General features: G+C 37.7%; 1 protein-coding gene across 1 annotated transcript; it reads right to left on the bottom strand.

Moving 5' to 3' along the window:
* Window positions 1-68: 68 nt before the first annotated feature.
* On the bottom strand, window positions 69-11,790 carry slc23a4 (solute carrier family 23 member 4). Its single transcript, XM_026927483.3, has 12 exons — window positions 11,431-11,790; window positions 8,401-8,541; window positions 8,090-8,247; window positions 5,143-5,302; window positions 4,860-5,041; window positions 3,975-4,095; window positions 3,727-3,883; window positions 1,479-1,732; window positions 1,203-1,367; window positions 1,014-1,122; window positions 727-822; window positions 69-558 (listed from the first exon to the last, which is right to left on the bottom strand). Exons 1-12 carry the CDS (start codon window positions 11,470-11,472, stop codon window positions 296-298), a joined length of 1,848 nt encoding a protein of 615 aa, XP_026783284.3. The 5' UTR covers window positions 11,473-11,790; the 3' UTR covers window positions 69-295.
* Between the last annotated feature and the right edge of the window lie 2,928 nt (window positions 11,791-14,718).

The raw sequence follows: 14,718 nt of genomic DNA, 5'->3' as shown, positions 1-14,718 counted from the left end.
ATAATATGATATAATATAATATAATATAATATAATATAATAATATTATGATATCAAATAATCATATAAAAATCAAGATGATCAGGAAAAGTGGTTCAGTACAAAAGGAATATATCCAAGTCATAAATAGCTGCCTCAGCTCATTAATGAGTTCAGAGCATTTAGCATTTTTTACAGTGACTTCAGCTTTCATAAGTTAGCTTCCACACAAGGATATTATAACAAATTTCAGAAAAATGAAGGCCCAAAAATGCAGTTCTTATGAATGATTCCTCGTGAATAGTCTTTATGAATGCTTATAGTGCCACAGCTACTATGATATGCGTGTCATCTTTGCAAGGCTCCTTCTTCCCAAGTGAAACAGAGCTGCTGGATGTGTCATTCTGTGGTCTGGCTTTATGCGAGGGGCAAAAAGGTATATATCTAACCCAGGAGTAGGATGCAAGACGAGAACTTATGCCACAGGGAAGGCCATAGACCTCCTCACTTTCCACAGTGTTCTCAGACTCATCTTCATGGGCGTTGTTCCACACAGTCATGCCCCGCTCATGTTTTGTTCCTATAGGAGAAACAAAGAAATGCTAACACTGTGACAAGATCAGTATATTTCACTTGATTCACTATATTCAATTAGCACTTTTATTCCTGGAACATAGAATTAATTAAGTCTGAGGTTTAGCATAAAGGAATTCCAGTCAAGCTTATGAAAATGCAGTTTAAAACTCACCAGGGATGGTGTTATCAAGAATGAATCCAAAAAATCCTCCAACAAACATGCTGGTTGTTAAAAGAACCTGTAGCACTTGATCCAACTCCACAATACCTGAAACATGGACATTAGCATATGGTTACAATATTCTAGGACTGTGAATGACTATATTTGCTTTCGTAAAAATATATCTGTTTATATAGTTTGGTAAAGAACTCTGCCTTTATCTGCTTTTTTCATCAGCAGATATGAGAGAGTATAATGTCTTCTTTTTTATTATGTAATTGCAATACTGATGAACACACCTGTGTTTAAGACATCGGGATTTTTTATTACCCAGTTTGGAATGGCAAGCCCCGTAAACATTGAGAAGCCAAAGATAAAGATGTTACGAGAAGAGTTCATATCCGCATACTATAAAGAGATCAACAAAGTTGTTAGTTTTTGTTATTGTCTCAAGTGACTCCGCAAGTCACAAAAAAATATTTTCCCACCTGTAGATTTGAGACACCAACTGCAGCTATAACTCCAAACATAACTAAAAACATCCCTCCAATGACTGGTGTCGGGATCGTACTAAAAATAGCTCCAATTTTCCCAAACAGTCCCATTATCATCATGATGACACCACCGGCAACAATCACCATGCGGCTGCCAACCTGCAAAATAAAGTTTTACTCAGTTGTCCTCTTTTTCTACATGACGCAAATGCTGTAGTGGTGTATGTTAATGTGATGGAGTGGTCTGAAAACATTTTAACAGCCTCTCACCTTAGTGATGCCCAGAGCACCTACATTCTCGCTATAAGAAGTGGTTCCATTGCCCGTCCCCCAGGCCCCAGCCAACAGGCAGCCCAGGCCTTCAATCCCAATCCCCCTGTTGATTGCATGTCTGGGTGGAGGTGGAGCACCACTTAACCTGGCACAAGCATGATAGTCACCTACTGACTCAATCATGGAGGATATGATTCCTGCCAGGATTCCTAACACCCCTGCCAGACTCACAGTTGGTAAGCCCCACTGGCCTGGAAATTGAAAGGCACTGAATTAAGAAAAAATACACCAACTGAAAACATCATAATCAGCTTATATAATAATAAGTATAGTACATTGTAATTCAATTCAATTTTAATGTATGCCTCCATTTACTAACTTTTTCTTGAAAAAGAAATGCGCTTTTTATATAAACATTATATGTATAGCTAACATTATATTTTTACCAGAGGCCAAAAAATTTTATTTCCGCCTATTTTGGGGTGCCCCTGTTCAGCACTGAATTTATTTGATAATGTCACACTCCACAATAGTGGTTAATGGCTCATATGAAAGTAGACACTCAGGGCTTTAATAATTTGCAGTGTTTCGTAAGTATTTCTTTTTTGTTACATAGCCTAGTTACTCTCAAAAAAGCTTTAGTTTGCTGTCTGTGTTGTCTCTATACCAGTGTTACTGTGGACAGGTGTGAATTGTTTGCCCAGCGGGGGGGGGGGGGGGGGGCTCACACCCCCGTCTTTACCAGCATCCTGCTCACCAGCAGCTAAACACAGAGTCATGATACTCTACACGCTGAAACCCAACAGTGTCCTGACTAATCTTATAACAGATTTGAGGCAGTAATGTAAATAATTTGTTTATATTAATTGAAAATGTGTACTGTGATAAAGGGTTAAAGACCCTATTAACTCACTTACATTCAATTAGCTTTTTCCTGTTAACATCTATAGCTTCTGTGGTGAATTTACCACAAACTGCAACACTGTTATATAATAAAAATCTCATGATGTTATAAACAGAGCACTATCTGGCCTCTTCCACATACATGAGCTCACAGACACCCACGAATGGCTAGTGTCACTGTGACTGACAGGGGAGAGAGTATGGCATCCCTTCTACCCTTAAAACATGGCCAAGTTTGTCTCTTGCCATCATCTGGATTCAAATTCGAGATCTCTGGACAATGGGGCAAATGCTTTCCTGTTGCTCCACTCAGGAGTGGGAACCCAAAAAACGATTCTGGTCTTGCCAAGTTTCACCAAAAAGACTCAAAACTATGTCACTTGCTAGCATGTGATAGTCAGCAGTTAAATGAGCTGTAAAGATCATTTTAATCTACTTTAGTAAATGAGAGTGTGCTGCTTCTGCTCTGTTGATCAGTGTAGCATTTTAAACTAGCTGAAATAATGAAAGTAACAAAATGCACACAAACGTTAAACCTTATTTTTGAGAAGTTCTGTGAGCACCATAACACAAAAAGTTCCACCAGAAATAAGAACAAAATACACCAACACATCATGTAACATACATGATGTGTGTGTGTGTGTGTGTGTGTAAGAAAGCTCAGAGGAAGCACCACTCTTTCATTTGTGTGTCATGTCAATGCCGGAATCCAACTACAACACCCATAACACCACACAGCCTATAAACATGGCTGTCAAGGACTCAATCTCCCAGCACATTTATCTCCCAGGACTCAATCTCCCAGCACATTTATCTCCCAGGACTCAATCTCCCAGCTATTTATACCAGTCATTACTGAGCAATTCATTGTGTCATAGTCTTTCTGGGTTTTGGATCTGGTTTTCATGTTTTTGCTCTTTTGCCTAGCCCAGTTTATGCTGTATGTACATCACCTGACCATTGCCTGTTCTCTGACCTTGTTTTTGTCTCACATTTTGGATTTGTCTGCAAGTTTTATAAATAAAGCTGTTTTTTTACCTGCAACTGCATCTGTATCTGCCATGTGACAGTGTGCTCTTTTCTAGTACCTGCAGTTTCTAGCATTAGCGCAAGTTTAATGCTCCAGGGATGCGCCAGGTAAATCATTATCTGACGTGCCCATAGGCAGAAAAGTGGAGTTTTGTTGCTTTTAATTGTATAATTAAATTGTAGTTAGAGATGTATATTCGGTAAATGCAGATGTAATAACAGACCTTAAGTATAACAGTCTGTCAAAGTTTTTTAACCATGTGTAATCATGTTGCCAGGGGCTTTAATGTTTTTCAACATACTGGTTGATTACCTGGATATGGAAACCTGAACCAAGGTGCATTCCCCATTACATCTCCTTTAATGTCTGTGCGAGCAAGATACCCATACTGCGCCGGATCAGACGGGAGGACATTATAGATAGTCAGAAGGTAACAGATGAGCCATGAAACAGTGATTCCCAGGAGGACCTGTGGAACAAGTTCAAAGAAACAGTGCTTTATGTACAAGCTTTAATTTAAAACACTATGATGTTCTGGCTGAAAGCATTTATAGGCTTACAGGAAGAATCTGAAAGATGTTCGTCTTGGAGATGTGAAACTTTTTGGCCTTGCTGTATGCAGGGAGAGGGATGGCAATGTGGCGGAGATACTGGGAAAACAGCACAATTAAACATGTTGTCCTGTGGAAGGAAGATTAATGTTATGTCTGAGTTATTTCACTTTTTACAACACTTCCAGCTATTGCACATAAATACACTATATAACCAAAGGTTTGTGGACACCTGACCATCACACGCAAATGTGGGTCTTCCCTAAACTGTTGCCACAAAGTTGGAAGAACACAGTTGTATTGGATGTCTTTGTATGCTGTAGCATTACAATTTCCCTTCACTGGAACTAAGGGGTCCAAACTTGCTCTAGCATGATAATGCCTCTTTGCACAAAGTGAGCTGATGAAGACATGGTTTGTCAAGGTTGGAGTGGAAGAATTTGAGTGGTCTGCACAGAGCCCGGACCTCAACCCCACTGAACCCCACTGAACCCCACTGAACCCTGACCTCAACCACATTGAGATGAATGCCGACTGCACCCCAGACCTTATCTCCCAACATCAGTCCCTGACCTCATTAATGCTCTTGTGGCTGAATGAGCACAAATCCCCACAGCCACACTCCAAAATCTAGTGGAAAGCCCTCCTTGAAAAGTAGATTTATTATAATAGCAAAGGAGGGCTAAATCTGGGATGGGATGTTCAAAAAGCACATATGGTGCGATGGTCAGGTGTACAAAACTGACACAAACCTTTGGCCAGGCAGTGTATAGTACACTAATGATCCCGAGTGTTTAAAATGATATTGCTACTAAATACAGTATATTAAAAAATTGAGAATTATACTCATGCAACTCTCAGTGAAGGTGAATAACTGCACTTATATGCACCTACATGGCTGAGATTCCCCAGTGGCTTCCTGCATTTATGCCAGCAGAGTCAAACAAAGAAAGGCCAATAAGAGAGATGGTGGGTGCAATTGTCAGAGGGCCAATGAACCGCATGAACAGACCAATAAGACCAGAGAATCCCACCAGCACCTGGAACAGGGAGCCCACCATGATGGAACCCTGGATCTGTTAAGACAGCAGAAGAATAAATGCCAGTTGTTCTTATTTCTTTACCACAAATATCAGTTTTAACTAATTTCTCCAGTCCAGCTGTAACACTCACTCACCACCCGTATGCGACTTTGCCAGACCTGGATGAACTCAGGGGAGGACGTGTTGACCAGGGTGGCATTCTGTGTCCACTCAGGACAAACCCAATCTGGCATGGACAGCAAAGATGTTGTGGGTGCAAGAAGACTGAATGTCCCACCTTGAAGAATAGGCAACCTATCATTGAGACAGGAGAGTTCCACACACAAAAAAAAAAAAAAACACTTCCTTCACATTTAAGCTCATGTGCATTATTAATGCTCATGAGACCACAAACACATCTGGTGCTTAATACTCAAAAAAATTGTTATACCATTGCACATGGTATTATTACAAGATTTAGTAATAACATTTTTAAGTGCTTTCAGTCTCTTGCCACAGTCCAAAGTGCAGATCATTATCTAATCAGATACAGTGCGTTGCATAAGTATTCACCCCACCACAGTTTTACTGTTACATCCTGGAACTGAAATGGACTTAAGCGGATTATACATCATGAATCTACACAGAATAACCCATCGTATTGAAGTGGGGGTAAAAATGAATAAATTATTTACGAATAAAAAACTTTTAAAAATCTTTACATAAATGTTTAACCCTGTTTGTGTGAAACCCCTAAATTAGTCCTGGAACAGCCAGTTACCATCAGAAGATACATAATTATTTAAATGGAGTTGTCCTGTGTGCAACTAAAATAAATAAAAATAATAAAATAATAATAAACCCACATTAATATTATGGTATATTTTGTATCGATTCATGACATAAGATTTAATCAAGTCCAGGTTGTAAGATATTCAGCGTCTGCAGGCACAAATCAGCTCAGGTTCTATAGCCTAGAATATTTAAATCTAAACTCAGCTCATGCTTTTCTGTCTCCCCAACAGAAAAATGTCTGGACTCTTATACTGATCTTCCCAGATCACAAGACTTGACAGACCTCCAGGTGGCACTAGAGAGATTCTCAAAAGCCTGCCTTCTCAGAGCAGTTCTAGAAACAAAAGAGCACCTATTTTATCATGCTGTTCATGACTGTGGCATCCCATAGAAATCCTGTTCAGTGGTCAGTGTTCAGCTCTCAGATCCACATTCCTCTGATACGGAGATAAGTTCCAACATGAACAAGCCTGTGGAATGTGGATTTAAAGTGTGCTGAAGACATACAATTCTAAATTCCTATGTAATCCTATTAAAGTCTTCAGTTACTGAGATGATCAGTGTTCCACCACACACATTTTTATTCCTCGGACTTACTGTTAACCCTAATTTTTCCAAAAACAAATATGTAGAATGTGCAAGGAGGACAGATTATTAAATCAAGCATCAACCTGCAATTCAAAACAGATTTCAATAGACAGAGGATAAGACAATGTCACACAGACATTTCTAGATTAATGAACTCTTAAGCTAAAAGTTTAGATTATTTTACAAGACGTTCATTGGTTATGACATACAAAGCAGCGGTATGAATATTCAATGGGTTGCTATTTTTCTAATGTGTAATAGTGCCTAAGGTCTTTAAGAAGTGCATCAAATAATTTAAACTGAAACTGAAGAACACAAATCTAGCATTGGTGAAATACTGTTGTAAAAGCTTGTCACTGAGAGCAATAAAGTTAACACAACGTTTGAAACAGCTTCATTAAGAACCATCCATGCTAAATGATTGTTCATGTTAGTTTATAATGACTCATGCATCGTATGATAATTCACAATCAGATTTTATCTCATAAACAATTGTGTATGCAGTATTGTAAAATCTTTTTATCTTCATTGTTCAGAATCTATTCATAAACCCCCACAATATAATTTGTAATTTCAAAGTTCAAGTTGCATGCTCACACCCCAGATGAAATTCTCAAACCCTAACTAAGCCAAAGACAGCAAAGCCTGAATTTTCACACATTCAAGATCTTAGTAAAAGGTAAAAGATATTCTCACACTAATACACAAGCTTGTAATCAGAAATTCCTTTGTGGAGTTCCACCATCTACTGTAGAAGTAGAAAGAAGAAAGCCTTCCCATGCCACGTAGTACAGTGAAATTATTTTTCTTTGCATATCCCAGCTTGTTAGGAGATTGGGGTCAGACCATAGGGTCAGCCATGATACAGCACCTCAGGAGCAGATAGAGTTAAGGGCCCTGCTCAGGGGCCCAACAGTGGCAGATTGGCGCTGCTGGGGTTTGAACCCCCAACCAGATAAGGAGCCCAGCATTTACCAATGAGCCACCCCTGACCTATAAGAGCCTCCAGATTGGGGACTTGAACCCCAATCTTTTGCTTGACAGGCAGAGATACTGTCCACTATACTAACAAGGACAACACATTAGTATACTGGACAGTATACCTACCCATATTTCATTTCTAGAAGACAGCTTATGATATATGTGTGGCAGCCTCGGAAAACTTTACACATTGTGAAATTTGGTGAAAAGTATATTTTCATTTCTCCTGAACTGAAATACATTTCTCTTATGCTTGAATCTCAACCAGAAGTAAAAAGAATGAAGCTTTTAAAAGTCTGTTTACCCCAAAAGTTAAAAGTGAGAAAATTGCATGTAAAGCTTCCATTCTGATGCCACTGAAAGACACCACCACATTGAATAACTAAACGCAAATAGGCCTACTATGAATCGTTTCCTTTTGCATTGAATTTAATATTATATAAATATGATCATAACGTTTTATATGTTAAATACATAACTATAAGTTTGCAATGAATGGGAAATATGTAATCATTTTAATCATCCACATCTTAGACATCACAATGTCTATGAAACATTTCTCTGTCATATCGGTGAAATATACTGATGGTTTCTTTAAAGTATATATGTCATAATATATTATCAGCTGAAAAACTACATTTTTTGCCACAGCAACATGGGACAGGGTTTTCCAAGACCGCCACCTAAGGTTCTTCAGAAACAGAATGGGTGAAAGGTGCTTTTAAAGCTGTTGGCTACCTGACACCCAAGGTGACCTGCAGTAAGGTGCATATTCCTGAAACAAAGAAGATGGTGCTGATCAGGTGGCTCTGAGTGAGTCCATCGTGCTGCAGACACAGACCCTGAGACAGGATCAGCGGGATGGCAATGATTCCACCAAACGCTGTCAGAAAGTGCTGAGAAACATTGAACAAGAGGATTTAATGATCTTGTTTAAAGTTTAATATGCTTTATCTAATCAGTTACTCCAAAAATTTACTTTTTTAGGATGGGCAAGGAAATGGACCTACAGGAAATTGCTTATGTTTGAGAACAGGGTGTGAACTTACCTGAATTCCCAGGATGATGCATAGGTACCACGGTGGTATGTCAGTTACACAATAAGCTAGTTTGTCTCTACTGTCCTCTTCTGATACATTTGCGTTTGGCTCATTAGTCAACCCACAGAAATTATTTACCATGCCGTCAGCCTGGAGAGCAAAGATCAGAGAGAGAGAGAGAGAGAGAATTGGAAGTTCAGTAACATACTATTGCATGCTTATAGATAGGACATGTTTTAATAATTTTTGGTAGACTGCTGCAACATTGCTGTAGCTTGATGGTTCCTGAGACTGGTCCAATTTACAATTTTTTATTTAAGAGCCTATTTTAATCGGCAAAATGCAGCCTGGTATGTACAATTAGTGCACAATTAGCTATTAACAAATTTTGACCACTTTTAACAAATATTGATGACCGTAAGTCAGGTGCAGAATGATTCATTCAAATAGCATTTAGGTTTACTCAAAGTAAGGAAAGAAAACCATGAAGTAAAATCCAGGACAAAAATGGTACACAGACAGCAATGAAAAGCAAAGAGCACAAAACATTGTAGAGCAGAAATCTAATGCACATTTAAAAAGAAGAAAGAAAGAAAACTAGACACAAACAGCTCTGAAATGTACTAGCAGCATGAGTCTCACTGATGAGTTAAAAGCAGTAGGCTGGGAAAGTTAAACACTGGCATGTATTCCCATTGGTGAGTGTAACACATTAAAAGTTTAAAGACGTTTATAAAGAACAGATTTTAACAGATTTTAAAAGGGTTTCCCTCAGAATGCAGTGCAAAAACAATTTCTGTCAGCCAGACTTTCCAAACTGTATTCAAAATATCCCTGAAGTATGCGGTAGTACAATTTAAGTGTACTAGAGATCTATTAAGTACTTATAAAATATACAAGAACATATAAATAAAATTTGCTACTCTAAAACCTATTGATGTATTAGTTCTATACTTGCTCTGGACTAAACTGGGACATTTGTATGTAAATGTCTTACATCTATAAAAGATGGAATACAGCTTCAAATTATTCACTCAAAATAGAAAAGTATAGGCAAAAGACATCTTCTTCAAATCACACACTGATTTTAGTTACTGGTTGTAAATTAGTGGCCATTTCATCAATGAACCAAGGAGTATTGGAAAACATTAGCTAAGACTAACTAACTAACATCAGCTTTATTCCTAATCTCTCAAATGTTAGCTAGCACAATGCAAACTAGCTGACTGCTAACAGGTAGCTGCCACAATACAAACTGCACTAATAAACACAATATTAAACACAATATAATATACGAGTGTATGCAGGAACAAATTAGAGTGATAGATAACAACTGTTAAAGTTTAGATTTGTTATGAATTTAGATCAAATCAACCCTGTAAAGCTCCCTGATGCTAAGAAGTCACCTTATGATGTTACTGATAATATATGATTATAGAGAAATGCAGTATTTGAAAATGTGGTGAGTAGAAAATTGAGATAAAGATACTTAAAAACCAGACTTATGTACAGAAATGAAGTAATTGTACTTTGGTACTTTCTTTTCCTTAAAGCTGAAGTGGGTTTTAACATACTAGCCATATAATTATTTATGAATTTATTTAAAGGTAACATCCATATTAATTTGAGTACCTTATGCTCACTTAAAAAGCAACAACCTAAAATATTTGTGTCAAATGAAAACCTTTTTTTTATTATTTTGCATTGTTTATTGCAAATAGTAAAAGCACATTTCCTACATAATCCCCATAACCTTCAATGCAGGTGTTCCAGTGCTTAACAAGTCACCAGATTCCTCTATGTTGCTAAATTATGATGCACTTAAGGTTTTTATTTGACTTACCCTCGTAGGCATCTTCCCATCACATGAAGGTTACTGATCGTGGTGTGTGTGTGATACTCATAATACTCATTCACTGCATCCAGAGTACCCAGAGGAAACCCCTGAAGCATGGGGAGAACATGCAAGCTCCATGCACACAGGGCAGAGGCAGTATTTGAACCCCCAACCCAGGAAGTGCTAGGCAGCAGTGCTAAACACTAAGCCAACGTTCCCCCCAAACCTAGTGTACATTTGAACTTGCTAGTATCAAAAGTAAACTGTAAGTATACTTGATCTGTACTAAGTGTGTACTTAGTGTGTTTTTCTCAAAGTATATGGAAAAGAAACTGTATGTATTCAAGTATCCAAGTATGCATTAGTATGCTTGGAGTTAACCTGGAGAAACTGGTAGTAAATGTCATTACTGTTGTTTTGTTTTGTTTTGTTTTGTTTTTCTTAAGAGAACATATCTGGAAAAATATGTTCATCAGCTCCACTTAAGTCAAACAAAATATATCAATAGTGCACTTTTTCTTTATTAGTATTCTATTTCTAACTCTAAAACTTGTTTGCAGTTGTTGCTCTTTACACCTGCAGTAGATTCTATGACAGTTCCTGTTCTTGTAAACTAACTTAAGCATGAACAACACAACAACAACGTGGAACAGAATTCCTACCATAGTACTGACTCACGCCAATATAGATTACAACACCACTTACACTGAGCAAGCAACAAGTCATAAATGCTTCACCATAAATTCTATCGTCTACCAAGCTATCGTGACCATAAAAATCTGATAGCAACCTGTTCCGACCCAAACATATGTCAGAAGACAAGAATGAGACATACCCAGCAATCGCTGATACACTATATAAGAGATTTTGGAGATATATTGGCTTTGTTTACATATTCACAGTTTATATAAAGCCCTTGAAAACAGCTCATATGTCAGCTCATAATGGAGGAGTAATGTTAATAAGAGCTTTTCTACTTGTGTTATTGTCAGGACCATATAAGCACTAAATTACAGCTACAATTACAAAGTTATTCAAAGACAAATGGCTAAATAAAATCATAATCATAAAAAGTACATTCACTGTATTCCATGCATTTTTCATAGACCTATATACAAGGCAACACCATGTAAATTCTTTTGGTATGCACTGTAGAGCAATTACTCTTGTTCTCTTTAATCACACATATTAAGTGTACTTACATCAAATGAATAGTTGTCTCTGCTCGCCTTCTGTGGAGCCATGAGTCTAGTATCCCTAAAACAGAGGTCTCAATAACAAAAGTCCAAAAAAAGTGTTAGTGATGAGAAAGAGAGGAACTGTGACTAAGACAGGAATGAATGAGGAGTGAAAGCAAGAGGAGGAGAGCAGGAAATTGTGAGAAAGACGTTGTAGCTCCTGCTCAGACTGATTATAAATGAGACCTATCAGCTGATCATGTGAACTTAATCGAGCAGAGCTAAAAAAGCAGCTGACTAGAAAACTCGTGCTGAAAGAGTAGAGTACTCTCTCTTTCTTTCTCCCTCTCGCTCTCTCTCTCACTCTCTCACTCACTCACTCACTCACTCTCACTCTTACGCTCTCTCTCCCTCTCTCTCTCACACACACACACACACACACACATCATACATGTACACATGTAACACTGCCTGCACAGTTGAGGAAGGACATTTGTCCGAAACATCCTGTTTCTTTGGAAACTTTGTGTACTATTCTTAACTTTTACTACATCCACTATCCACTATAAGTACATGTGTATATACAATTCACCTTTATACACAGTAATGGAAAACAAAACAAAAAACAGTGAGCAGCACTTGATGAGAGAGAGATCAGAGGAGAATGCCCAGACTGGTTGGAGCTGACAAGAAGGCTACAGTAACTCAAATAATCACTCTTTACAACTGTGGTGAAAAGAAAAGCATCTCAGAAAACACGACATGCCGAACCTTGAGGTGGATGCACTATAACAGCAGAAGATCACAAAGGGGTCTTCTCCTGTCAGCAAAAAACAGGAATCTGTGGGCACAGATTCACCCAAACTGGACAGCTGAAGACTGTAAAAAAATTCTGTAAAACATGGTATCTCTGATCTGCTGTGAGTCATCCCGGCAAAGTCACAGTAGCTCGCTGGCAGTGGTTTTCAGAAACATATATCATCTCCATCTCAGATGCTTCATTTGTCATGAATTTCAGAAAGAATTACAGCTTCACAGAGAGGCGATGGTCGTGTGTTAGCTAGACAGATAGTTATCTAAAAGACAAGCTTTAAAAGACAAATCAGTTAGGATAATGGAAATATATCAATTACACAACAAAAGACATAAAGAACAATATTCAGATTTAAAAAAAAAAAACAGAGACTGAAAGCAACCAGATGTTTACTGTCTGTTAAAAGTAGCTAAAAGTACCTAGCTAGTTCATTACTGTCAGCTGTGAAGTTGCCCAAAGGGACAGTGAATAAGAGCATGCGTAAACAACACAACACACTGATAGATACGATCAGATCAGAGATATTTGCTCTGTACTGAGCTCTGATTTCGCAGAATGAGTCCAGTTAAAGTGTCGTTTCTGTGAACAGGACAGAAGATCAGACTGAAGCACATATAGTCAACAAAGCAAGCTAGCTGGCTAATGTTGTCATGCTAGTTAAATGCAAAATGTTTCGCTCTTCCATCTAGTAATCAGTAACAGTAACAGTCATGCTGATAAAGTCAAGCAATAAAGTTCATCTGAACACCAATGGCATCATTGCTGTTTAGTATGTAGTTCTGGGACACAGCCTTGAATTCTTCTACAATGTGTATTAACTTCCTAGTCCATTAGATTTGTCAACATGTTGGAGAAGGACGCACTACAACCCACTTTACCAAAACATGTTCAAACACAAGTAGCTTGTAATAGCATATTTCTAGCAAAGAGGACTTTTAATCCCCAAATCCTTAAGTCCTGCATTCAAAAACTTTAAATAATCCATAAAATATTTCAGTTATCTATGCCTGCTCTTACTTTATGGTGTTTGTGAGATATAACTTCAAAGCAAATGAGTCTTATGAAACCTAACATCATTCAGCAGAGGTTCTCCAGGAGCATATATACAGAATCATACTGTAATATGATAGGCATTTATTATAAAGGATGTTTAAGTATTGTAGATACGTTAAATATCACTTTAAGCTCCAACACATCAGTCTTATGAAGTGCCTATTGGTCTTAGTTTTCAGTACGGTATGCTGTTGCTCGGACTGTAGTATTTCCATATACAGTACTGTGCAAAAGTCTTAAGCACATACAAAGACATAATGTAGAGCAAAGATGCTTTCAAAAACAATGAAATTAAATGTTTCTACATGTCTACATTTCTACATTAAAATAAAATAGTAGTCTCAGGTACAATTTGTGCAGTTTTATAAGGAAATGAGCTATAAGTGTTACTGAGCTTCTTGCAGAAGCAGCCACAGTTCTCCTGGAGACTTTGACTGTCACACTTGCTTTTTATTTTTGCAGCAAAACCCAGCAGCCTTCATTATGTTTTTTTGTCTGAAAAGTGTCTCTTATCTAATATGCTGCCTTCTTTACTGACATACAAACAGTTTTCTGTAACATTTAATATTGTGTTGGAAAACTAATGTTTGGAAATCTAAAATGTTTTTGTACTGAATCAATAATGTAAAAGTCATAAAATAAAAATCTATAGCAAAGTTTGTACTAAAAAAAAAAAAATAGGGCGTCTAAGACTTTTGCACAGTACTGTGTATTATGCCAATGAATGAAATGTTTATTTGCTTGCTCTGGTTTAGTGGTACTGTAGGTTCACTGGAAAGCAGACCTCAGCATGAGCTCTAATCACATGACTGTCATCCAGCAGCCCGACTCAAACTTAAATCTAATCATCTTGTTGTAGGATACTCACGTGCTGTTCTCCATCCACATTTGTACATTAGCTACAAGGGCTTCCGCATACTTGAGAATGAGTCAATGTTGATTCAATGCAAATATGGCCAAGCAGAAACTGTTTTTCTACTCATTTTCTCTATAAAGCATCTCTACATTACCAGCTAAACTGAATGAATGCAATGCTGAATTTCTATTTAGCAGAATACAGAAGGGAGTTTTTTTATTAGTATTTTTTAACAAAACGGGAGGGTGATAAGGGTGTTCTTCAAAGTGAAATATTCCCTGATTTGAAAGAACACACACACACACACACACAGACGCACACACACACACACCATTGCTTCAGCTTCAAAAGAAACAGATACAGAAGTAAGAGCTACCTATGCCAAAAACTTACAATAAAAGAAGTGTAATCGAACATATATACAATACATTGTTCAGACTGAACAGATACAAATACAGACACGAATAGGAGATGCACTATTAGTTGAGACTAAATGTACGCATTGGGACTGGGATCCCACTGGACACAGCAAAGAAATTCACACAAGCAAGAGGTGTGGGTGTGAGCAAGTGTTCAGATATGAAGCACA

The sequence above is a fragment of the Pangasianodon hypophthalmus genome, chromosome 6 (assembly GCF_027358585.1).
Source record: "Pangasianodon hypophthalmus isolate fPanHyp1 chromosome 6, fPanHyp1.pri, whole genome shotgun sequence".
Classification (NCBI taxonomy): Eukaryota; Metazoa; Chordata; class Actinopteri; order Siluriformes; family Pangasiidae; genus Pangasianodon; species Pangasianodon hypophthalmus.
Note: the sequence above shows the minus strand (reverse complement) of the source record. Positions and strands in the feature narration are given on the sequence as shown.